The 24,593-nt window shown below is 43.9% G+C and overlaps 1 protein-coding gene across 1 annotated transcript in view; it reads left to right on the top strand.

Annotated features, from left to right (window-relative positions):
- The window catches only part of LOC132775170 (protein EFR3 homolog A), an 81,857-nt gene that overhangs the window by 46,632 nt on the left and 10,632 nt on the right, over positions 1-24,593 (top strand). The window contains exons 11-19 of the mRNA XM_060776003.2: positions 5,452-5,619; positions 7,577-7,691; positions 11,195-11,246; positions 12,923-13,095; positions 15,446-15,521; positions 19,779-19,940; positions 20,124-20,255; positions 20,443-20,510; positions 23,502-23,629. Coding sequence (XP_060631986.2) covers positions 5,452-5,619; positions 7,577-7,691; positions 11,195-11,246; positions 12,923-13,095; positions 15,446-15,521; positions 19,779-19,940; positions 20,124-20,255; positions 20,443-20,510; positions 23,502-23,629 — 1,074 coding nt within the window. The remainder of the gene's footprint in view (positions 1-5,451; positions 5,620-7,576; positions 7,692-11,194; positions 11,247-12,922; positions 13,096-15,445; positions 15,522-19,778; positions 19,941-20,123; positions 20,256-20,442; positions 20,511-23,501; positions 23,630-24,593) is intronic.

Genomic DNA, 24,593 nt, shown 5'->3' with positions numbered 1-24,593 from the left:
GAGGGAAAGACTAAAGGAAAGGGTGGGAGGAAAGGAGAGGAGAAAGAGGGGAGAGAGAAAAGGGGGACGGAAGGAAAGACTAAAAGGAAGGAAGGATGGATGGAAGGAAGGAAGGGAGGGAGGGAAGGATGAGAAAGGAAGAGGGAAGGAGGGAGGAAAGGGGGAAGGAGGGAAAGACTAAAGGGAAGGGAGGGAGAAAGAGGGAAGGAGAGAGAAAAGAGGGAAGGAAAGAAAGACTAAAAGGAAGGGAGGGACGAGAAAGGGAGAGGGAAGGAGTGAGGAAAGAGGGAAGGAAGGAAAGATTAAAGGAAAAGGAGGGAGGAAGGCAGAGAGGAGAAAGAGGGGAGAGAGAAAAGAGGGAAGGAAGGAAAGACTAAAAGGAAGGATGGATGGATGGAAGGGAGGGAGGGATGAGAAAGGGAGAGGGAAGGAGGAGGAAAGAGCAAAGGAGGGAAAGACTAAAGGGAAGGGAGGGAGGGAGGAGAAAGAGGGAAGGAGAGAGAAAAGAGAGAAGGAAAGACTAAAAGGAAGGAAGGATGGTTAGAAGGAAGGGAGGGAGGGATGAGAGAGGGAGAGGGAAGGAGGGAGGAAAGAGGGAAGGAAGGAAAGGCTAAAGGAAAGGAAGGGTGGAAGGGAGAGGAGAAAGACGGAAGGAGAGAGAAAAGGGAAGGAAGGAAAACTAAAGGGAAGGGAGGGAGAGAGGAGAAAGAGGGAAGGTGAGAGAAAAGAGGGAAGGAAGGAAAGATGGGAGGGAGGGAGGAGAAAGGGAGGGGAGGAAGGATAAGAGAAGGAAGGAAGGATAGGATGGTGAGAAAGAGGAGGGCCTGAGAAAAGAGCCCAAGAGGCTGCTCAAAATAGAAATATTTTTTACTTTTTTTTTTTTTTTTTTTTACAAAAATTGAAATATATTGTCGAATTTGTACGTATTTTTTCATCTCTTGGAGCCCTACTAAATCATATTGACAGTGTCTCCTTTGGACAGCTCTGGGGTTCTGATGCGGCTGAGGCTCATTTATCCTTGTCATTGGGTTGTGACAGGAAGCCGTCCTTCCTAGTAAACAGACGTGTGACTCAGTTGCCATCTGTCCTCTGAGGGCAGGCATTCTCAAGGGAATAATGACAGTGTGGAAGGACTAATTGCTGCCATGGAAGGCAGGATCGGTAGATTTGAGAGTAGCCCAGCATAGATTGGGCAAGAAGGAGTCGGGTGCTCAAAGACAAAGCAGCGGCAGCGGCAGGGAGAAGCAAGCAGAAAAAACATTGTGCTGAGAGACGGGGACCAGCTTGGGTGAATCTTGGCTCCCTAAATGGAGCCTGGGGAAGGACTTTGTCACGATGGTGCTTTGTGTTTAACCTTCAAGAAGAAAGGCAGGGAAATGAGTTACCCAGATGGTAAGGACATCCATATTCCTCACTCCATAAGTAAACAGTTGATGATCACCTAAAAGCAGGTGATTCTTCAGTGAGAGCTGTGTTTGTTTTTTTTTGCATTTGATATACTGGTTTTTTTTGGCTGTGTTTTTAAAAATGTTTGATTAGTCCTCACTAGCTGGCCATTGTGATTGAACTGCTGACCAACTGATATATTTATTATTAGTCTGATTTTGACTTAGGCCTTGTTTTATTGAAGCAAATGGCTTCTTTTGCTCTAGATTTTGAATTCGGAAATCAGAGGGAGGACAGGAGACCCTTGGCTCCTGTAACAGAATTGTTTTCTTTGGAAAATGTGTGCTTTTGCCTGTGGTTTCATTCATTGTCTGTGTTCCTTTGTGCTTTTACTTGTCATCAGCATTACTCTTGTGTTGTTAATATTGAAAAAGATAGCCACTGTATTGTCGAAGGCTTTCATGGCCGGAATCACTGGGTTGTTGTAGGTTTTTTCGGGCTATATGGCCATGGTCCAGAGGCATTCTCTCCTGATGTTTTGCCTGCATCTATGGCAAGCATCCTCAGAGGTAGTGAGGTCTGTTGGAACTAGGAAAAAGGGTTTATATATCTATGGAATGACCAGGGTGGGACAAAGGACTCTTGTCTGCTGGAGCTAGGTGTGAATGTTTTAACTGACCATCTTGATTAGCATATAATGGCCTGACAGTGCCTGGAGCAAACTTTGGTTGAGAGGTGATTAGATGTCCTTGTTTGTTTTCTCTCTGTTGTTTTGCTGTTGTAATTTTAGAGTTTTTTAAATACTGGTAGCCTGATTTTGTTCATTTTCATGGTTTCCTCCTTTCTGTTGGAATTCTCCACATGCTTGTGGATTTCAGTGGCTTCTCTGTGTAGTCTGACATGGTGGTTGTGACAGTGGTCCAGCATTTCTGGGTTCTCCAATAATCTGTTTTGTGCAGGTTGGTTCATCAGGTGCTCTGCTATGGCTGACTTCTCTGGTTGATGTAGTCTGCCATGCCTTTCATGTTCCTTGATTTGTGTTTGGGCCACACTGCGTTTGGTGGTCCCTATGGAGACTTGTCCACAGCTGCATGGTCCACGGTAGACTCCTGCAGAAGTGAGAGGATCCCTCTTGTCCTTTGCTGAACGTAGCACTGGTTGGATTTTCTTGGTGGGTCTGGAGATAGTTTGTCTGTTGTGTTTCCTCCTCAGCTTCCCTCTGCGGTCAGTGGTTCCCTTGATGTCTGGCAAGAACACTTTTCCTCTGGGTGGGTCTTCGTCTTGACTCTCGTGGCTTCTTCTCGGTTGTCTTGCAGCTCTTCTGATGTCTGAGGTGGAGTCTCCATTGACCTGTAGGACTATTGTTAGTCTGATTTTGACTTAGGCCTTGTTTTATTGAAGCAAATGGAGTCTTTTGCTCTAGATTTTGAATTCAGAATTCAGAGGGAGGACAGGAGACCCTTGGCTCCTTTAACAGAATTGTTTCTTTGGAAAATATTTGCTGTTGTCTGTGGTTTCATTCATTGTTTGTGTTCCTTTGTGCTTCTACTTGTCGTCAGCACTACTCTTGTGTTATTAATATTGAAAAAGATAGCCACTGATAACACAAACCCAGAGGGTGATTCTCCCCAAGGCTTCCTCTTCATCCTGGAAAGAAGTGACGAGCAGTGTACCATCAGGAGGTCTCCGTCCTGGGCCCGGTCCTGTTCAGGATCTTTATTTATTTATTTATTATTTACTTCATTTATATACCGCTTTTCTCAGCCCTTGGGCAACTCAAAGCGGTTATTAATGACTTAGATGAAGGGCTAGAAGGCAGGATCATCAAGTTTGCAGACGACACCAAATTGGGAGGGAGAGCCAATACTCCAGAGGACAGGAGCAGGATTCAAAACGATAACGATCTTGACAGATGAGAGAGATGATGGGCCAAAACTAACAAAATGAAGTTCAACGGGGACAAATGCAAGATACTCCACTTTGGCAGAAAAAACGAAATGCAAAGAGGCAGAATGGGGGATAACGCCTGGCTCGAGAGCAGGACGTGTGAAAAAGATCTTGGAGTCCTCGTGGACAGGAAGTTAAACATGAGCCAACAATGTGATGTGGCGGCAAAGAAAGCCAATGGGATTTTGGCCTGCATCAAGAGGAGCATAGTGTCTAGATCTAGGGAAGTCATGCTCCCCATGCTCTATTCTGCCTTGGTTAGACCACATCTGGAATATTGTGTCCAATTCTGGGCCCCACAATTGAAGAGAGATATTGACAAGCTGGAATGTGTCCAGAGGAGGGCGACAAAAATGATCAAGGTTCTGGAGAACAAGCCCTATGAAGAGTGGCTTAAAGAGTTGGGCATGTTTGGCCTGAAGAAGAGAAGGCTGAGAGGAGATATGATAGCCATGTATAAATATGTGAGAGGAAGCCACAGGGAGGAGGGAGCAAGCTTGTTTTCTGTTTCCCTGGAGACTAGGATGTGAAGCAATGGCTTCAAACTACAAGAGAGGAGATTCCATCTGAACATGAGGAAGAACTTCCTGACTGTGAGAGCTGTTCAGCAGTGGAACTCTCTGCCCCGGAGTATGGTGGAGGCTCCTTCTTTGGAAGCTTTTAAACAGAGGCTGGATGGCCATCTGTCAGGGGTGATTTGAATGCAATATTCCTGCTTCTTGGCATAATGGGGGTGGACTGGATGGCCCATGAGGTCTCTTCCAACTCTTTGATTCTATGATTCTACGATTACCTCTTTTGGGCCCAGAGTTGAGGGAAAGAAAAGTGTCCCTCTGTGATGGTATTGGGAAAGAAAGAGAGCGAGGTTGTTTGGATGCTGCTATGGGACATGTGCATGAAAGGAAGGGAGGGAGGAAGATGGAGAGAGGGATGGGGAAAAGAGCGAAAGAAGGAAAAGAATGTAAGAAAAGTATTATTATTATTATTATTATTATTATTATTATTATTATTATCTTTATTTGTACCCCGCTAACATCTCCCGAAGGACTTGATGCGGCTTACAAAGGCCAAGGCCTCAATAAAAACAACAGCATAACAATACATATAGCATTATAAAGCCAGTCAAACATCAAGCAATAACAGTAAACAATAAAACAATACACCATGACACAATAAAACTAGGGCCGGCCGAATGTAAAGGGTACAGGTTAAAAAGTGCTGAGTATTACAGGTGAAATACAGGATTTTGGGGTAAGTGCAATGTGCAGACAGTCTTAAATCTCTGGTAAAGTGCTTGTGGGACATATTGCTGGAGTTCCTATTCTGGAAAGGCACACCGGAACAGCCAGGTCTTCAAACTCTTCCTGAAGACTGCCAGTGTAGGGGCTTGTCTAATATCCTTGGGGAGGGTGTTCCAAAGTCGGGGGGCCACCACAGAAAAGGCCCTGTCCCTCGTCCCCACCAGACGCGCCTGCGACGCTGGTGGGATCGCGAGCAGGACCTCTCCGGATGAACGAAGAGAACACGTGGGTTCATAAACGGAGATGCGGTCACGCAGGTAGGCAGGTCCCAAAACGTTTAGGGCTTTGTAGGTGAGCAGTATGAGGGGAGGGGAGCAAAGGAACAGAAAAGGGGAAGGAAGAGAAGAAAGAAGGGATAAAGGTGTAAGAGGGGAACAAAGGGGGAAAAAAGAAAGCCACAAAGGAAATGCATATACAGGCAACACTGGATATATATGCTAATGGTATATATGCTTCACCTACAGAAGGTTCCAGCTATAGCACTCCCCCACCTCCCAACAAAATAGTCAAAATAAAATAATAATAATAATAATAATAATAATAACTTTATTTGTACCCCGCTACCATCTTCCCAAGGGACTCAATGTGGCTTACATGAGGCCAAGCCACATCGACATGAAGGCCACTATTTAGAGTCAGTTATCTTTCCTGCCTCTTGTGGCCTACCTGTGTCTTGTTGTTCTGCTCCAAAATCCACAGAGAAAGTGGAGAAGCTTTTAGACAGTTGCAGGCAGGATTTTAGGCTCGGCAGCAGTGTGCTTTGGACTCTTGTTGTCCTCAAGGCACTCACTCCATTCCTTTGTCCCCTTTGGTGCAGGCCCCACGGTCCTGGAGGTGTTCAACACGCTGCTGAAGCACCTGAGCCTCAGTGTGGACTTTGAGTTGGGCAGCCGCCGGGGCTCCGAAGGGAGCGCTGTTGACCTTTCCGTTCACTCCAAGGAGAACGACGAGAAGATCGTGCAGAACGCCATCATCCAAACCATTGGTGAGTCCCTCAAACTACAAACATATATACATATGTTTCCTGCCTCCCTTTTGTCAGTTAAACTATAGATTAGGCATGGGCAAACTTGGGCCCTCCAGGTGTTTTGAACTTCAAGTCCCACAATTCCTAACAGCCTACCGGCTGTTAGGAATTGTGGGACTTGAAGTCCAAAACACCTGGAGGGCCCAAGTTTGCCCATGCCTAATCTATAGTTTGACATTTTTCCTCCACCTGATGCCCAGAAAATTGTTTACTTCTGCTTGTTTTAACATTAACTATTCAGAATCCCAGCAGTTTATACCTCCAAACCTGTCCATCAAACCTTTCCCTCTGATATATATTGATATATTAATTTTCTTCTAAGAATGTATCCAATGATTTATCCCACAACATTATTCTTAATTTCTCTATTTCTATTCATTCCCACATCATCATCCAGTCTTCTGAAGTTGATCTTTCCGTCCTTTTCCACTACCACTTCCAGGGTGCCATAGCATTGAGCCATGGCAGTTAAAGTGATGTCAATCAGCATTAATTCTGTAATTAATTTTGTAATTGCTGGGCTTGGCCTCATGTAAGCCACCCTGAGTCCCCTTGGGGAAATCGTGGTGGGGTAAAAATAATAGTATTGTTGTTGTTGTTGTTGTTGTTGTTGTTACTAGCCGTCCCCTGCCACGCGTTGCTGTGGCCCAGTCTGTGTATATGTATTTTGTGTGTAGATGCACCCATAGTGTGTCTCACTCCCAAGTGTAAGCCACCAAATGGGTATGTGAAGCCAGGAATCTGCATTAGGTACAAGTCCAGGGCTTGGTTTTTAGCACTTATGTGCATTTTTTCACACCACTTTGAATTGGAGTTGTGCTGGTGCCATCCAAATAAAGGAACTCTGGCTTAATATGATATTATAATTATATTTTTTATTACATGTAATATTACAATATAATAGCATAGTACAATATAGTAATATATAATACTGATATTGTACTATGCTAATATAATATATAATCTGTATATATATCTTGAAAGCTGCTCTGAGTCCCCTTCGGGGTGAGAAGGGAGGCATAGAAATGTCATAAATAAATAAATAAATAAATAAATGTCATTTCACAGACCATCTTAATAAGCTAAGATCTCTCAACTTACTTGTCACTCTCCTAGCTTTGCCAACTTGCATTAAGACACATTTCCTTAATTCAGATGTAATAGAGAACTTTAAATAAATACTACTCACAATGAAGTGCCAAATCTATTGTGGGATGGGCAATGACAAAAAACGAGGCCTTGGATCCAGTTCTAGTTTACAGCTTCGTAAACAATACTGAATTGACTTGAGTCTAATATGCCATTGAATCTAGTGCGCGTCTGAATTTTCAAAATCCTGAAAGCAAAAAAGGATTTGATGCCAAATGTAATGCACAGTGGAAAAAGTGCACTTTTTGTCATTTAGTTTCCAGCAACGGAAAATAAAACCTTGGAGTGCATCTATGTTGTCGAATGAACACATTTTAAGGGCCTTGGTTTAATGCTACGGAGTCATGAGTGCTTCAGTTTGACAAGGCCTTCCCTGCCAATGAAGGTGGTGCCTAACTAAATTACAAATCCCAGGATCCCATAGCATTGAGCCATAGTCATTGAATTAGAAATGGTTGTCCCTCAAAGAGGAGCTCTAGGTGCAGCTTCTGAAGCAGCTTCCCCTTTTTGCTCACCATATGATGCAAATCTACCCTAATTTTAGCGAGGTAATTTAACCCAAAGAGGTGAGCATTAGATTTGAGTAAATAGAGTAGTTTTGGTAGTTGGGAAAAATTGCCTCAATTGGATGAGTGGCTCAGATAACACAAAGAGCAACCATTATTACAGATGAAGGGGGCTGCAAAACTAAATGAGATGTACTCAGTGGCCTCCTTGAATTCCCAGAATCTTGTCTCCAGTTTGTTCTTTCTTTTCCACTCTTTAGGTTTCTTTGGAAGCAACCTCCCAGATTACCAGCGCTCTGAGATTATGATGTTCATTATGGGGAAAGTGCCTGTCTTTGGGATGGTGTCACAGACGCTGGACACCAGTCAGCTGGGGTCTGTATCTCCTCTTTCCTTCTGGCTTTCATTCATTTAGCCTTGTTTGCAATACTTAAAAGTTTTTTAGTTGGTAGTGAATGGAATTGTCCAGTTGCGGAAGAGGCCTGAAGGGTAGGATTTTAAGATCATTACTTGGAATGGACTTCAAGGGCCATTTAGTCCAACCTCTTGCATTATTATTATTATTATTATTATTATTATTATTATTCTGACACAAAAACACAGTATGTCACAGTAAACAAGATATATATGCTGGATTTTTTATTGTTATTGTTATTATTTATTTCTTACTCACCTCTGAATACTATTAAAATACGCATAACAGATATACCCAGATAAAATGCAGATTAAAATTCACCAATTCATCATTTCTTGGAATGGACTTCAAGGGCCATTTAGTCCAACCTCTTGCATTATTATTATTATTATTATTATTTTACTGACACAAAAACACAGTATGTAACAGCAAACAAGATATATATGCTGGAATATTATTATTATTATTATTATTATTATTATTATTATTATTATTTCTTCCTCACCTCTCCTTGTGGCTCAAGGCAGGGTCCAACTTGTTTAAAGCAGCAAGATAAAGCTGAATACTATTAAAACACACACAACAGATACACCCAGGTAAAATGCAGATTAAAATTCACCAATAAAATACAGGTTAGAATTCACTAGTTGCAGGAATACACAATTGAAACCCTCCCAAGAGATGTCCACTTAACCTCTATTTACAGACTTCCAAAGATGGAGACTCTCCCACACTCTGAACCACTCTATTCCAACTCTCAAGAAGCTCTTATAGTTTATTTATTTCCAATGTTTATTTGGAAAATTTAAATCCACTGGTTTGTGCTTTCATCTCTTGAGGAATAGGTTTGATTACCACGTCAGCCTATGGGTTGATTGATGGTGTTATTTTATGGTGTTTTCATGTTTTTTTATGATGTTTTTAGAAATTTTACTGTGCTATGTTTTAATTCTATGTTTGATTGGACTTGTCCCTATGTAAGATGCCCCAAGTCCCTTCAGGGAGATGGTGGTGGGATACAAAAATAAAGTTGTTGTTGTTGTTCTGGTTGTTTTGCCAAGCCATTAGAAAAATACTTTGACAGCCACTATTTCAGTGCTGAATATGTAACACAGTCACGGGCCTTACATCTGCCCTCAGGCCAAGAAGTGTTCTCTGCCATCCAGGAAACTAACCGGTATCAACAAATAAAATGTGAGCCATTGTCAGGGATGTTACACTTCCTATTGTGGGTGTCAACAGGTGGATCTTGAAATTGGGCATCTTCACTTTTCTTTTATTAGTATCCATATACCTGATATTTCCCAGGTGTCAGGGGGGCTCTGCCCTCGTCCCTTCTCTCTCTTTCCCTCTTTTTTATTTCTTCCCCTCTTCTTCCTTCCTTCCTCCCTCCCTCCCTCCCTCCCCCCTTCCTTCCTTCCTTCCTTCCTTCCTTCCTTCCTTCCTTCCTTCCTTTCTTTCTTTCTCCCTCCCTCCCTCCCTCCCTCCCTCCCTTCTTTCTTTCTCTTTCTTTCTTTCTTTCTTTCTTTCTCTCTCTCTCTCTCTCTCTCCCTCCCTTCCTTCCTTCCTTCCTTCCTTCCTTCCTTCCTTCCTTCATTCATTCTCCAGCTTATAGAAGGCCTACCTTGCTATAAGGCCTTTCTCCTCCCATCTTCGCTTCATCTCATACACATGAAGGAGGAGGAGGAAGGTTATTTTTCTACCCCGCCTCCATCTCCCCGAAGAGACTCGGGGTGGCTTATATGGGGCAAAGCCCAGGGAACATACAATTAAAAGCAGAGCAAAATTCAGTTTAAAAAGCACAAAACAACATAACAATAATAGACAGGCATCAAGCAACAAAAGAACTAATGTGAAAAAAAGGGGGGAGGCCAAAATATTGGCTGATTAAAGAGCAATTGGTTCAACAAGGTGGATGACAATGTATAATAGCATAGGAAATATCATTAAAACAGAGCAATCTAACAGGATCAGAAATAATTCAGTTTGACTTACAAAATCTGAATAGTAATATAATATAGGAAATTCAGGTTGAATGATAATTAGGTTGCGATACTGGCTGTATGTCATGGGGTCGTCAGTCAAATGCACAACAAAACATCCATGTTTTTAATTCCTTGCGGAATGTGACTAGGGAAGGCACCAGCCTGATCTCCCTGGGGAGGGAGTTCCAGAGGCAAGGGGCCAACACCGAGAATCCCCTTTCCCTCATCCCCACCAATCGTGCTTGAGACGAGGGCGGGAGCGAGAGAAGGGCATCCCCAGAAGATCTTAAGGATTGCGTGGGCTCATAGGGGAGGAAGCGGTTGCGCAGATAGGCAGGTCCTGAACCGTTGTCACCTTTCTTTCCCAGTGACATTGCAGAGGGCACTTCACCTAGCAATAGACTTTGTGGTACAAACAGTCAGACAAACAAACATATTTCGACTTTTAGCTAGATAGACAGACAGGCAGACAGTGGTGTCCAGTAGACAAACACAGGAAGAAGAACCAGTGTTCTTTGTTGGCCGGGTAATTGAGAGACGGGGGTAACTTGCCAGTAGATTATGGCTTGCCAAGGGTGAGTGGTTAGCAGCCATCTTGCTGCCATTTCCAGAGGAAGAGCTCTTCACCCTCAGCAAACATGTGTAGTGTTATAGTGTCATGAATACTTTCCGAACCTTAAAAATGTTCTTTAATCTGTTTTCAATGGGACAGGTTGTCTTAGGCACTTCCAGGTAAAGAAGTAGACACACAGACCCAGTACTGGTTTTATAATAGCTATATTGATCACACAGACAAAGAGAAACATTCACGTGTACTCAGCATTCACTCCCACGCATACTATTCACATTAGTATTCATCACCATCTTGGAACGAGGCAGTGTCTTCAACATGGCAGACCGGAATAGTCCACTTAGGACTTTAAGATCGTCTGGGGAGACCCTGCTCGCTGTTTCCCCACCATCGCAATTGTGGTTGGTGGGGACAAGAGACAGGGCCTCCTCTGTGGTGGCCATTCACCTATGGAATTCCCTCCCAAGTGAAAATTTTCCTTCCTGAACTTCTGGAAAAAGGTGAAATCCTGGCTGTGGGATCAGGCCTTTGCATACTAGACCAACATGATGGTAGAACTATGGTTTAATGGACTCTGATGGACTCGAAAGGACTATGTGTAGGACGACGATTTAATTCTGGTGATTGTTCTAATGTTTTACTGTTTTTATGATGTTTTTATAATGTTTTATACTGTTTTTACCTAAGATGTATATGTTTTTGTTGTCAGCCGCCCTGAGTCCCTCTGCGGAGGTCAAGATAGGACGGGATATAAATGTCTGAAATAAATAATAAATAGGCGATTATCCAGACCCCAGTCATACAATTTCATTCATCCATCCACTCATGAGAATAGTGAGCCGAACCTTGGGTGATTTTCTCTGCTTCTGAACTCTATTATATTTGCCTTGCTTTTCTCTCATTGCAGAGAACAGGGAACCAGGAGGATTCAGATCATGTTGCTGCGGTCTTTGCTGATGGTAAGCTCGATTCCATGGCAGGGCTTAGTGGCACAAAGTGTCCATGTTCAGTGGTATAGACAGTGCTGTCTGGCTTCCCCCAATCCTTGGGCCAAGAATGGTGGTGGTTGCAGTACATCTGGAGAAGGGTTCTACAGATCCCTTGAATGTCTAGAAAGCCAAATAAATAGGTCTGAGATCAAATCAGGCCTGAATTCTACCTAGAAGAGGGCTAAACTGAGTCTTAGTTTTGGGTTGTTGTAGGTTTTTCGGGCTTTATGGCCATGTTCTAGAGGCATTCTTTCCTGACGTTTCACCTGCATCTATGGCAAGCATCCTCAGAGGTAGTGAGGTCTATTGGAACTAGGAAAGTGGGTTTATATATCTGTGGAAAGACCTTGGTGGGGCAAAGAACTCTTGTCTGTTGGAGCTAGGGGTGAATGTTTCAACTGACTAGGAAAAAGGGGTTTATATATCTGTGGACAAAGAATTCTTGTCTGTAGGAGCTTGGTGTGAATGTTTTAACTGACCACCTTGATGAGCATTTGATGGCCTGGCAGTGCCTGGGGCAATCTTTTGTTGAGAGGTGATTAGATGTGCCTGATTGTTTCCTCTCTGTTGTTTTGCTGTTGTAATTTTAGAGGTTTTTTTTAATACTGGTAGCCAGATTTTGTTCATGTTCATGGTTTCCTCCTTTCTGTTGAAATTGTCCACATGCTTCTTGTGGATTCCAATGGCTTCTCTGTGCAGTTCATCAGGTGCCATAGCAGAGCACCTGATGAACCAACCTGGACACAGCATATTATTTGAGAACACAGAAATGATCAAGGGTCTGGAGAACAAGCCCTATGAAGAGCGGCTTAGGGAACTGGGCATGTTTAGCCTGAAGAAGAGAAGGCTGAGAGGAGATATGATAGCCATGTATAAATATGTGAGAGGAAGCCACAGGGAGGAGGAGGGAGCAAGCTTGTTTTCTGCTTCCTTGGAGACTAGGATGCAATGGAACAATGGCTTCAAACTACAAGAGAGGAGATTCCATCTGAACATTAGGAAGAACTTCCTGACTGTGAGAGCCGTTCAGCAGTGGAACTCTCTGCCCCGGAGTGTGGTGGAGGCTCCTTCTTTGGAAGCTTTTAAGCAGAGGCTGGATGGCCATCTGTCAGGGGTGATTTGAATGCAATATTCCTGCTTCTTGGCAGAATGGGGTTGGGCTGGATGGCCCATGAGGTCTCTTCCAACTCTTTGATTCTATGATTCTATGAAATGCTGGACCACTCTCACAACCACCATGTCAGACTACTCTGGGAACAAAAAACATTGAGGGGGAGCAACTGTGTATGATAATATGTCAGTTACTCTGCATTTGTAAATGCTTGCTCAAACAACCATGACTTAACTTGTCTTTGAGTGAGGGAGCCGATCTAATCTCCTTAGGGAGGGTGTTCCATAGCCGAGGGGCCACCACTGAGAAGGCCCTGTCTCTCGTCCCCGCCCAACGTGCTTGTGATGAAGGCAGGATCGAGAGCAGGGCCTCCCCGAACAATCTTAAAGTCCTGTAAGGTTGCATTCGGGCAGGTAAATTGGGCCAGAAACGTTTGGAAGAGAGTCTGATGGGATAGGCTGCTGAGCCCGGTTGGGGAGCAACCTGGCTCCCAGATGCTTTGGTCTCAGGATCCGTTGTGTGCATTTCTTTACAGGTCACATCCGGCTACAACGCCAAAAGCATGGCGACGGTCCTCTCGGCCCCGTTTCTGGACCCTTTGCTGTCCCCGTCTCTCACAGAGGACTGTGAGCTCCGGCAACTCGTCCTGGAAATACTGCACAATCTCATTGATCGTCATGATAACAGGGCAAAGCTTCGAGGCATCAGGTAGGAAGCCAGTTGTACATAACGCCTTGCACAGGACATCCTTATTAAGCTGAGATAGTAAAACAAAATGACCATTTGTTCTTGAAGGTACATTCTTCTAATTTAAGATGTTAAAAGTATTGCTCTACACATGCAACGATTTGTGTGCTCTTCTTACACTTTCTCTCTCGCAGCCCCCTTTTGCCCAAGCAAATTTTACAGGACTCCAGGTATACCATATTTTCCAGCATATAAGACAACTGGGCGTACAAGACAACCCCCAACTTTTCCAGTTAAAATGTAGAGTTTGGGAAATATTCGCCATATAAGGCTACCCCTCTATCAGGAAAGCAATGGTCCAACAGGGATTTATTTAATACACCAGGATTGTGGCGCAGCTGGCTGAGTGTCAGCTGCATTAAGATCATTCTGACCAAAAGGTAATGAGTTCGAAGCCAGCCCGGGTTGGAGTGGGTTTCCAACCAATTGTGTGTAGCCTGTTGTCGACCTTTGCAACCCGAAAGACAGTTGCAATCTGTCAAGCAGGAAAATTAGGTACCACCTTAAAAAGTGTGGGGAGGCTAAATTAACTGATTTATGAGGCCATAAAGAAGACTCCAGCAAAGCATTCCAGTGGGGAAGCATGCGGGGAATGCGGAAGTGCTTCATCAGCGTCGCAGATGGACGAGGAAAGCGACAGCTCCCCTGGCGGCCAGAAAAAGTTAAATAGCCTCTGTGTATGTCTGTATATGTTTGTATGTCAAAAATTGGCATTGAATGTTAGCCGTATATGTGTACACTGTAATCCGCCCTCAGTCCCCTGTGGGGTGAGGAGAAGGGCGGAATATAAAAGCTGTAAATAAATAAATAAATAAATACATTGTTATGCTGCTATACCTGACATGAAAGACGACCCCCGCCCCCACTTTTGAGATGATTTTTCTGGTTTAGAAAGTCGTCTTATACGCTGGAAAATACGGTAAATAAAATTGATATAAAAGGCCAAGATTTACTGATAACACCATATAAACTGAATTTGGGAAAAAAAAATCTGTTCCTGGTTTGAAAGTGTAGTTTCCTGTTTAATTGTGCAGTCCTTACTTTGAAAGGAGTTGTTCCACTCCAGGAATGTTGTTTTTGTGACTTCCACAAACTAGGTTCAGTTGGCTGAGATTCAAAGAGATAGTTATTGAAAAACTAGAGCAACATGTGCTGCAAGATGTCCCTTCTACACAAAGTTTTTGCAGTTTAATAGACTTTTTTCTGTGTTTTTATGATAGAACCAATAGAACCCAGGAAAAAAAAAGCTTGCCACACAGTGTAATCAATAATCATTTGCAAGGCTTGCTAGAGGGGAAGATAGCTAAAATATCTTCTATTGATGGTCATGGGCGTTATCACTGCCTAAATGAAACACAATATATTGTGGGATGAAACTAATTCACGGGGTTGTTGTGAGTTTTCCGGGCTGTATGGCCATCCTCCAGAAGCATTCTCTCCTGACGTTTCACCTACATCTCTGGTAGGCCTCCTCAGAGGTTGTGAGGTCTGTTGGAAACTAGGAAATTGGGGTTATATATCTGTGGAAGTAACCTACGGATGTGAGAGCTGGACCTTAGGGAAGGCTGAGCGAAGGAAGAGAGATGCTTTTGAGCTGTGGTGTTGGAGGAAAGTTCTGAGAGTGCCTTGGACTGCGAGAAGATCCAACCAGTCCATCCTCCAGGAAATAAAGCCCAACTGCTCACTGGAGGGAAGGAGACTAGAGGGAAAGTGGAAGCACTTTGGCCACATCATGAGGAGACAGGAAAGCCTAGAAAAGACAATGATGCTGGGGAAAGTGGAAGGCAAAAGGAAGAGGGGCCGACCAAGGGCAAGATGGATGGATGGCATCCTTGAAGTGACTGGACTGACCTTGAAGGAGACCCTGGGGGTGGTGACGGCCGACAGGGAACTCTGGCCTGGGCTGGTCCATGAGGTCACGAAGAGTCGGAGACGACTGAACGAATGAACAACAACATCTGTGGAATGTCAGAGTGGGAGAAAGAACTCTTGTTTGAGGTAGGTGTTAATGTTTATTGACCTAGCAGTTTCTCCCACCCTGGACATTCCACAGATATACACACCTCATGACTTAGGACCTTTTACTCTAGCACTTAAGGCCTGGCTTTTCACTAGAGCATTTGATCTATGTTAATATTAATTTTTGTATGTATGTATTTTTATCTCTTACAATTTAGCTTGTAAATCGCCTAGAGCATCTCGGATGGAGGGCGATTAATAAGTAATTAAATATGATATGATGATATGATTTCCATAGCTGATTATTGTTGAGGCTATTGCATTAAGCAACCTTTGTGTATTCAATTACTAGGATAATACCTGATGTATCTGATCTGAAGATCAAACGGGACAAGATTTCACGGCAAGATGTGAGCTTCATGAAGAAGGTAATGTCATGTGGACTTTAGCTTGTTTTCATCATTTCTGCATGTTGTAATTCAGCCATTGATTGTGCCTAATGCCACTGAGGAAATGGATCATGGGATTTCTGGGCCTGCTGAACCTGTGAGCCAGCATGTGATTTTAAGTCCTGAAATTGAGCGTTCTGTTTCTCCTAGTTTAGTGAAAATGAAGATCACATTCCAAAGAGAGGCCCAAATAAATATTTCTCTAAAGAAATGAGTTCAGAGGATGAACTGCCAGGTGGGAAGGGTAATGAGCTGGTAGATAGGAAATAGGGCTGTCCAACCACGGAAAAATTTGTTTCTAAATTCGATTCGTTTTTAGGGTTTTTTTGCGTTTCGTTATTTAAAAGAATTCAGAAATTTTTCTTTTAAAAAGTTCGATATTTACGAAATTTCGGAAATTACAAAACAATTACGAAACAATAACGAATTGATTCGTTAATGGCGGACGCGACCGCGCAATACGCTAAAAAACCTCCAAATGGGACAGGGGGAACTTCTGAAGCTTCCCTCTCCCTCTGTTGTTGACTGTTGGTGTTATTTATTTGTCGTGTCAGAACAACCAGTCAAATTATATTACATTTCTAACAGAAACAAAGCAAACAAGCAGATTACAGAATTTGTGAGTATGAGAGTTGATTAAATGTCCTTGGACCAGTATCTGGCCACTTGGAGTGCCTCTGGTGTTGCTGCAAGAAGGTCCTCCCTTGTGCATGTGGCAGGGCTCAGGTTGCATTGTAACAGGTGGTCAGTGGTTTGCTCTTCTCCGCACTCGCATGTCGAGGATTCCACTTTGTAGCCCCATTTCTGAAGGTTGGCTCTGCATCTCGTGGTGCCAGAGCGCAGTCTGTTCAGTGCCTTCCAGGTCGCCCAGTCCTCTGTGTGCCCAGGGGGGAGTCTCTCATTGGGTATCAGCCATTGGTTGAGGTTCTGGGTTTGGGCCTGCCACTTTTGGACTCTCGCTTGCTGAGGTGTTCCAGTGAGTGTCTCTGTAGATCTTAAAAAACTATTTCTAGATTTAAGTCGTTGACGTGCTGGCTGATACCCAAACAGGGGATGGGCTGCAGATGTCTCTGCCTTGGTCCTTTCACTATTGGCTGCTACTTCCCGGCGGATGTCAGGTGGTGCAATACCGGCTAGACAGTGTAATTTTTCCAGTGGTATAGGGCGCAGACACCCTGTGATAATGCGGCATGTTTCATTAAGAGCCACATCCACTGTTTTAGCGTGGTGAGATGTGTTCCACACTGGGCATGCATACTCAGCAGCAGAGTAGCATAGCACAAGGGCAGATGTCTTCACTGTGTCTGGTTGTGATCCCCAGGTTGTGCCAGTCAGCTTTCGTATGATGTTGTTTCTAGCGCCCACTTTTTGCTTGATGTTCAGGCAGTGCTTCTTGTAGGTCAGAGCACGGTCCAGAGTGACTCCCAGGTATTTGGGTGCACTGCAATGCTCCAGTGGGGTTCCTTCCCAGGTAATAATCCTCAGAGCTCGGGATGCTTCTCTGCTCTTGAGATGAAAGGCACATGTCTGTGTTTTAGATGGGTTGGGGATCAGCTGGTTTTCCCTGTAATAGGCAGCTGGTAGATAGGAAACATAGTTTTCGCGAACTCCAAGCTGATTCACAGACTCGACGAAGGTCACAGCGCTTGTTAGAAAAAAAAAAAGCTGTTATCAGTTCGCCAGGGAAAGCGGAATGATTTCATGGCTTTATTAGAAAGACCAAAGGGATTTTTCAGCAGTCTGGTCAGCGTTGGAGTTGAAGCAACATCTTTTGTCAAGTCCTAGTCAAGCTTGCTAAGGGAATTCTAGATTCATGTTTCCAGTTGTTCATGTTCCATGCTTCCAAGTTTAAAGGATTGTTCTTGAATTTTGTGCATTACATTCTTTTGCATTCCTGGTTTTTTATGCAACTCTTGTACCTTGAATCTTATGGACTATTGCATACATTTCGACTTTGATGTTTTTACTATTTTGCTGAACTGCTTTTTGTATATTCTTCAACAAACTGCTTTGCTGATTTACATTGGACTGGAGTCCGGTGGTTAAGTACAGAAGTGCTTCCTGTCTTGGAATGCAACACTAAAACCCTTAAAACCTGAACTGAAATTACGCTCTCAGTTCTCGATTTATGCATGAACATAAGTGGAGGATTTGTGCACAGTTAGATCATAGGTCCATATAGCACCTTGTCACCCTAGAGCTTGAAATCTGCCTCTGTTGGTCACTGCAGCTAGAATAGTGTACGCCAGGAACTGGAGACAAGAAGAAATACCGAAAAAAGAAGACTGGCTGAACAAAGTGTTCAAGATTATGAACATGGATAGATTTACCTATTGGTTTTCATCTAAACAAGGCTTACCGAAGAAAGAAACCAAATGGGACCTTGTAAAAGACTACTTAAAACAGATGAAAATATTTATTTATTTAGAACTTTTATATACCCGTCTTCTCACCTCCAACGAGGGACTCAGGCCGGTTTACAACAAGGGGGTTCATACACAATAGTTTAAAAACATCACATCAATAATACACTAATATAAACACATATAATTATATAAAGCCAAGTCGTTAGCATAAAAATCACTATTCATCCCCATCCGCCCGTTTGGTCAAAAGCCATCGCCTCACTCATCAAATGCCAGATTCCAGAGCCAGGTTTTCACCAACTTTCTAAAGGTCAGGAGGGAAGGGGAGAGAGTTCCAGATCCGAGGGGCCACCACCGAGAAGGCCCTGTCCCTCGTCCCCACCAAACGCGATTGCGAAGGTGGTGGGACCAAGAGCAGGGCCCCTCCAGAAGATCTTAACAACCTTGATGTTTCATAGGGGAGAATCCGTTCGGACAGGTAAACTGGGCCGGAGTCGTTTATGGATTTATAGGTCAACACCAGCACTTTGAATTGTGCTCGGAAGCTAATTGGCAGCCAGTGGAGCTGACGCAGCAGAGGGGTAGTATGCTCCCTGTACCTCGTTCCTGTTAGTAATCTGGCTGCCGCTCGTTGGGACTAATTGCAGCTTCCGGGCAGTCTTCAGAGGCAACCTCATGTAGAGAGCGTTGCAGTAGTCTATACGGGATGTAACCAGAGAGTGGACCACTGTAGATCTCATTTGCTGAAGACTTTCAATCTTAAAGAAAAAGAAGAAGACGGAGGGGAAGCAGAACAATTGTAATATTAACTCCAAATAAACTTAATGACCATCAAAAGCAAGAAGGAAGTCAACAATTTTTTTATTTTTTTACTTTTTAACAGTTTTATAGTTTTTCATTTTTTTTCTTATTTTATTTTATTCTTCTTTTTCTCTCTCTTTCTTCCTCTTCTCTCCTCTTGTTTCTCTTTTTCCTACTTTCTATACAAGCAAATGTTCTCCCACTTTAATGTAAAGAAAACACAATTTCTAGATTTCTTTTTCCACTTTCTTTACTTCATTATTTATTTATTTATTTTATTTTAAGCATTGATATTCCGCCCTTCTCACCTTGAAGGGGACTCAGGGCAGAGCACAGCATATATACGGCAAACATTCAATGCCGGGACACACATTCTTATATACATACATAAACATTAAAACACTTATCAAAATATTAAAATACACCATTTAAAACCGTCCTAGTCATTCACGTCAAATCTAATTAACCTGGTCATCTTTCCTATTGCTGCTTTATTGCCCTGTCCTGAAAGCTTGGTCCCACAGCCAAGTTTTGACCATCCTTCTAAAGGACAGGAGGGAGGGGGCTGACCTGATCTCACCAGGAAGGGAGTTCCATAGCTGGGGAGCAATCACCGAGAAGGCCCTGTCTCTCGTCCTCACCAGTTGCGCCTGTGACAATGGCGGGACGGAAAGCAGGGCCTCCCCGGAGGATCTTAATCGCTGCGATGGTTCATAGGTGGAGATGCGTTCGGACAGGTGATTTGGGCCGGGGCCATTTAGAGGTTTTTAGGCCAAAGCCAGCACTTTGAATTGTGCCCGGTAGCAAATCGGCAGCCAGTGGAGCTGGTGTTAACATGGGAGTTGTGTACTCCCTGTATGCCGCCCCAGTTATTAACCTGGCTGCCTCTCGTTGGACTATTTGATCCTTCCGAGCAGTCTTCAAAGGCAACCCCACGTAGAGTGCATTGCATTAGTCTATCCTAGATGTAACAAGAGCATATGTTCATATGATAAAACAATAAAAACACTTAACAAAAGAGAAATGGCCCTCTGTTCCTGCACTGCTTGACTTTTTCTTGTCTTTTTAGCACGGCCAGCAACTGTATCGCCACATCTACCTGAGCTGCAAAGAAGAGGACAACGTGCACAAGAATTTTGAGCTGCTCTATACGTCCCTGGCGCTGATCACAATCGAACTGGCGAATGAAGAAGTGGTCACAGACCTCATCCGGGTAGCCATTGCGTTACAGGTATATCCGCAGGGAGACATGATCGAGGGCATAAAGCGAACCACCCAAATGTCTGTTTTTGCTGTTGAACATATATGGTGCCTGTAAATGCCTGCTGGTCAGAAAAGTCTTGAGGAAAGAGTGTTAATTCTGCTGTCCATTATTCTCACGCTCCTTCTACCTGACTTCTCTCTTTCCTCTAAGGACACTGCCATTCTTAATGAGGACAACTTGCCAATGTTCAGCCGCTGTAGCATCATGGCTCTGGTTGCCGCCTACCTGAATTTCCTGAGCCAGATGATTGCCGTCCCTGCCTTCTGTCAGCACATCAGCAAGGTGTGTGGCAACAAAAAGCCAGGTCAAGGCCACCCTGACTCCCTATACTCAGAAAAAGGCAGGATAGAAATCTGTCTGTCTGGGCCCTTCCTCACAGCTATATAATCCAGAATATCAAGGCAGAAAAATCCCACAAGATCTGCTTTGAACTGTTTTGTCTGAGTCCACACTCCTTTCTCTCTTCCAGGTCATTGAAACTAGAACAATAGAAGCCCCATACTTTTTGCCAGAAACCGTATTCCGAGACAAATACAGGTAAAGGTTGTTTTTTAAATGTTTATAAATAATGCTTTAATATCTAAAAACAATGTTGATTCTTAGTTATTTTGACAGAAATATTTCTTCTTCATTGTCACATTTGAAGGAATTTTTGTTATGTGTCTTCGCCTCGCCTCTCATGGGGCTTTCTTTGCAAGATTAGTGCAGAAGTGGGTTGCTGTTGCTTTCCGCAAACCCTGGGTTTTAAGAAGGGTCCTTGAGGGAAGTTTTGGGGAACAAGCAAATTCCTAACTGGTTGGTCACCCTTCTCTTGACAAGATGGAAGGTGTCTAGAAAAAGGGTGAAACCTCTGGAAGCTGCGAATCCCTCTGAAGAACAGCCAAGGAAGCTAGGAATGTTTATCTTGGAGGCTCCTTCTTTTGAGGCTTTTAAGCAGAGGCTGGATGGCTATCTGTCAGGGGTGATTTGAATGCAATATTCCTGCTTCTTGGCAGAATGGGGTTGGACTGGATGGCCCCCAAGGTCTCTTTCAACTCTAGGATTCTAGGATTCTAAAAGAAGGCTCAAAGAAGATGAGAGTTGTCGTGAATTCTCTACCTGTTAGGCTATGAAAAGCCTAGAAAAGTAGGCACAAGAAGTTCGGCATCCATTTTGGAAAGGGTGCCGGGGGAATCAATTTGAGTTACTCTTTCCTGTTTAGAAAGAGCAGCTTTGGAGGGAAATGAGGGAGGACTGTAATTGGCTGAGTGAGAGTGGGCAAATGGAAAAAAATGACTTTAAGGGAAGGTTTTGAAACCCTGTCAGGGAGATTGAACCTGGGTGTCAAAGGGAGAAGGTGTTAGAGTTTGGAGTGGTGAAGATGGTTAGGGAGAGAGAGGCCTGAGATTGGTCAGTTGGCTAGCAGAGATAGCTAGTGAGAAGATTACAGCTATTTGGGAAGGATAGCTGGGGAGTGGAGAGACAGATCCCAAAAGACAAAGACTGTCTGTGTGGAAGAGTAATTTAGAAATTACTGTCAGAGAAGCCATCATGTCAGTAATCTAAGGAGGAAGAGCAAAGTGTTTCATGTGTAACTAACTCTGAACTGTTTAAAGTAACCACACGCCTTTAAGTCTGTATTTTGAAACAGCTAAGCTTTAAACCTGAATTGTTCCAGTTCTCTTAACTAAACACCATTGTTTTGTTGTTCACATCAACTGCCTCACGTGTGCCTCTGTGGGGGAAGTTTTAAAAGCAGTTTCCTGCAGCAAACAAGAGTCTATGGTGGCAGCATATAGTTTAAAGAACAATCTTTTAGTGTTACCTCAGAAACACAAGCCTGAGGGCTAATCCAACATACTCTTGCCTAAGATACCTCAAATAAGTCAAGGGCTTATCAGTGCTTTTTAAGTTTGGTGGTGGCCAATGGGTTTTCAAAAGGGTTTTTCGGGCAGAAGAAAGTTCCAGCTTAGCGCAGCTTTTATTTTGGGCCTTTAATCACAGAAGCCACATTCCAATCTAAGTGATGTTCTGCTTTTGGGATTTTTATTCCCAAATAAATCTGTCCTCCACACCGTTATAAGAGTCATGTTTAAATATGGGCATGGGGGTCATATTGAGGAGAGGACAAGCCTCTCTGTTGCTCCAGAGACTGGGACACAAAGAATTCAAATGGCAGGAGAAGAGATTCTGCATAAACATTAGGAAGAACTTCCTGGTGGGAATTGTTTGGCAGCGGAATGTGCTTCTGCCTTGGCGTGTGGTGGTGCCTCCTCAGGATTTTCAAACAGCAGCTGGCTGTCATTTATTTCGCGCATTTCTACCCCGCCCTTCTCAACCCCTGAGGGGGGACTCAGGGCAGCTTACAAAAGCACAATTCGATGCCAGCATAAACATAACAATGGATAAAACATGTAAACAGCAATTATAACAATTAAGGCAGTCAGTTTATACATCAAAATCAACAAAAACAATCTAATGCTCAGCGTTCGCCATCTCAGAGTCTGTAAATTCATTCCACATGTCAAGTACTATCGATTCTGGTCGTCATTGTCCTTATCTAACCGCCAGATTGCCCGAAAGCCTGGTCCCACAACCATGTTTTTAATTTCCTTCTGAAAGAGAGGGATGTCGATGACATAATTTCCCCCGGGAGTGAATTCCACAGGTGAGGGTCCACCACTGAGAAGGCCCTGCTCCTCGTCCCCACCAATCTCACTTGTGATAGAGGTGGGGTCGAGAGCAGGGCCTCCCCAGAAGATCTCAAACTCCGAGGTGGGACGTAGAAGGAGATACGTTCAGACAGATATGCTGGACCGGAGCCGTAAAGGGTTTTGTAGGTCAAAACCAGCACTTTGAATTGTGCTCAGAACCGGATCGGCAGCCAGTGGAGCTGACATAGCAGGGGGGTGGTATGCTCCCTGTATGACACTCCGGTGACTAATCTGGCTGCCGCCCGCTGGACTAATTGAAGTTTCCGAACAGTCTTCAAAGGCAACCCCACGTAGAGTGCGTTGCAGTAATCTATTCAGGATGTAACAAGACCACTGTGGACCACTGTGGCCAGATCCGACTTCCCAAGGTACGGGCGCAACTGGCACACAAGTTTTAATTGTGCAAGAGCTCTCCCGGCCACCGCCGAGACCTGGGGTTCCAGGCTCAGCGATGAGTCCAGGATCACTCCCAAGCTGCAAACCTACGTCTTCAGGGGGAGTGGAACCCCGTCTAACACAGGCTGTCACCCTATGCCCTTGAGACTGACCAGTAGGACCTCTGTCTTGTCTGGATTCAGCTTCAATTGGGAAGGCTTGCATCGAGTCTTCTTGGCAGAATGAGTTGAGCTGGATGACCTTTGGGGGTCCCTTCCAAGTCTACAATTTTATGATTCTTAATAGTGAGGGGGTTGCAAGACCGGTGGGTAGGCCAGCTGGAACTCTGGAGAAGCCACCTTCCGTAAATGACATGGATGGTTGATTACCTTGCTTGCAATGTCTTGATTTCCTGTTTATTTTTCTCTCTCCCTCTCCCCAACATGTGTATTTTAAACAGTCTCCCCAAAACCTTAGACAAGGATGACAAGACCTTGTTTTTCCTGACTCACAAGATTGTGGAGTCCTTGGGCGGGAGTGGATACAGTGTGGAGAGGCTCTCGGTGCCTTACGTGCCCCAGGTCACAGGTGAGTAGTCGCATGTGCCCGTGGATGACATTTGCAGGTGGAAATGCACCTCTGGCTGCCCTTCAACTTCCTGTCAAGTCATTTTTATTCCTGGAGGTTGTCTTCTCACCCACCTCCCTCCCGATCTGCCTCTTTTCAGCCTGGCCATGAATAAATCAAGTACCTTAACATACTCCGAGGCTGCCATGGAGGTCCCCCAGGTTTGTGCTGGAAACTTAGAAGCACGCAACTAGGTATAAATAAGTACCTGCATTGACTTGAGTTTAATTCACAATCGAATCTAATGCGCAGCTCAATTGTCAAAACCCTGAAACTAAAAAAAAGTATTTGCTGGAGAATGTATTATGCAGTGGTAGGAAGTGTGCTCTTTGGCCAAAAACAAGTGTGCATTACAATGTATTATCAAAGCCTTTGAGACTGGAATCACTAGGTTGTTGTAGGTTTCGTCAGGCTATATGGCCATGTTCTAGAAGCACTCTATCCTGACCTTTCGCCTGCATCTATGGCAAGCATCCTCAGAGGTTGTGAGGTTCTGTTGGAACTAGGAAAATTGGGTTTATATATCTGTGGAATGACCAGGGTGGGACAAAGGACTCTTGTCTGTTGGAGGCAGGTGTGAATGTTTCAACTGACCACCTTGATTAGCATTTGATGGTCTGGCGGTGCCTGGGGCAATCTTTTGTTGAGAGGTGATTAGATGTCCCTGATTGTTTTCCCTCTGTTGTGCTGTTCTAATTTTAGAGATTTTTTTTAATACTGGGAGCCAGATTTTGTTAATTTTCATGGTTTCCTCCTTTCTTTTGAAATTGTCCACATACGAAATAAATATATCTGTGGAATGACCAGGGAGGGAGAAAGAACTCTTGTCTGTTGGAAGGAGGTGCTCCTTGATTCGTGTTTGGGCAATGCTGCTGCGTTTGGGGATCCCTATGTAGACTTGTCCACAGCTGCATGGTATATTTTT

The sequence above is a fragment of the Anolis sagrei genome, chromosome 4 (assembly GCF_037176765.1).
Source record: "Anolis sagrei isolate rAnoSag1 chromosome 4, rAnoSag1.mat, whole genome shotgun sequence".
Lineage (NCBI taxonomy): Eukaryota > Metazoa > Chordata > Lepidosauria > Squamata > Dactyloidae > Anolis > Anolis sagrei.
This window is presented reverse-complemented; position numbering and strand designations above follow the sequence as displayed.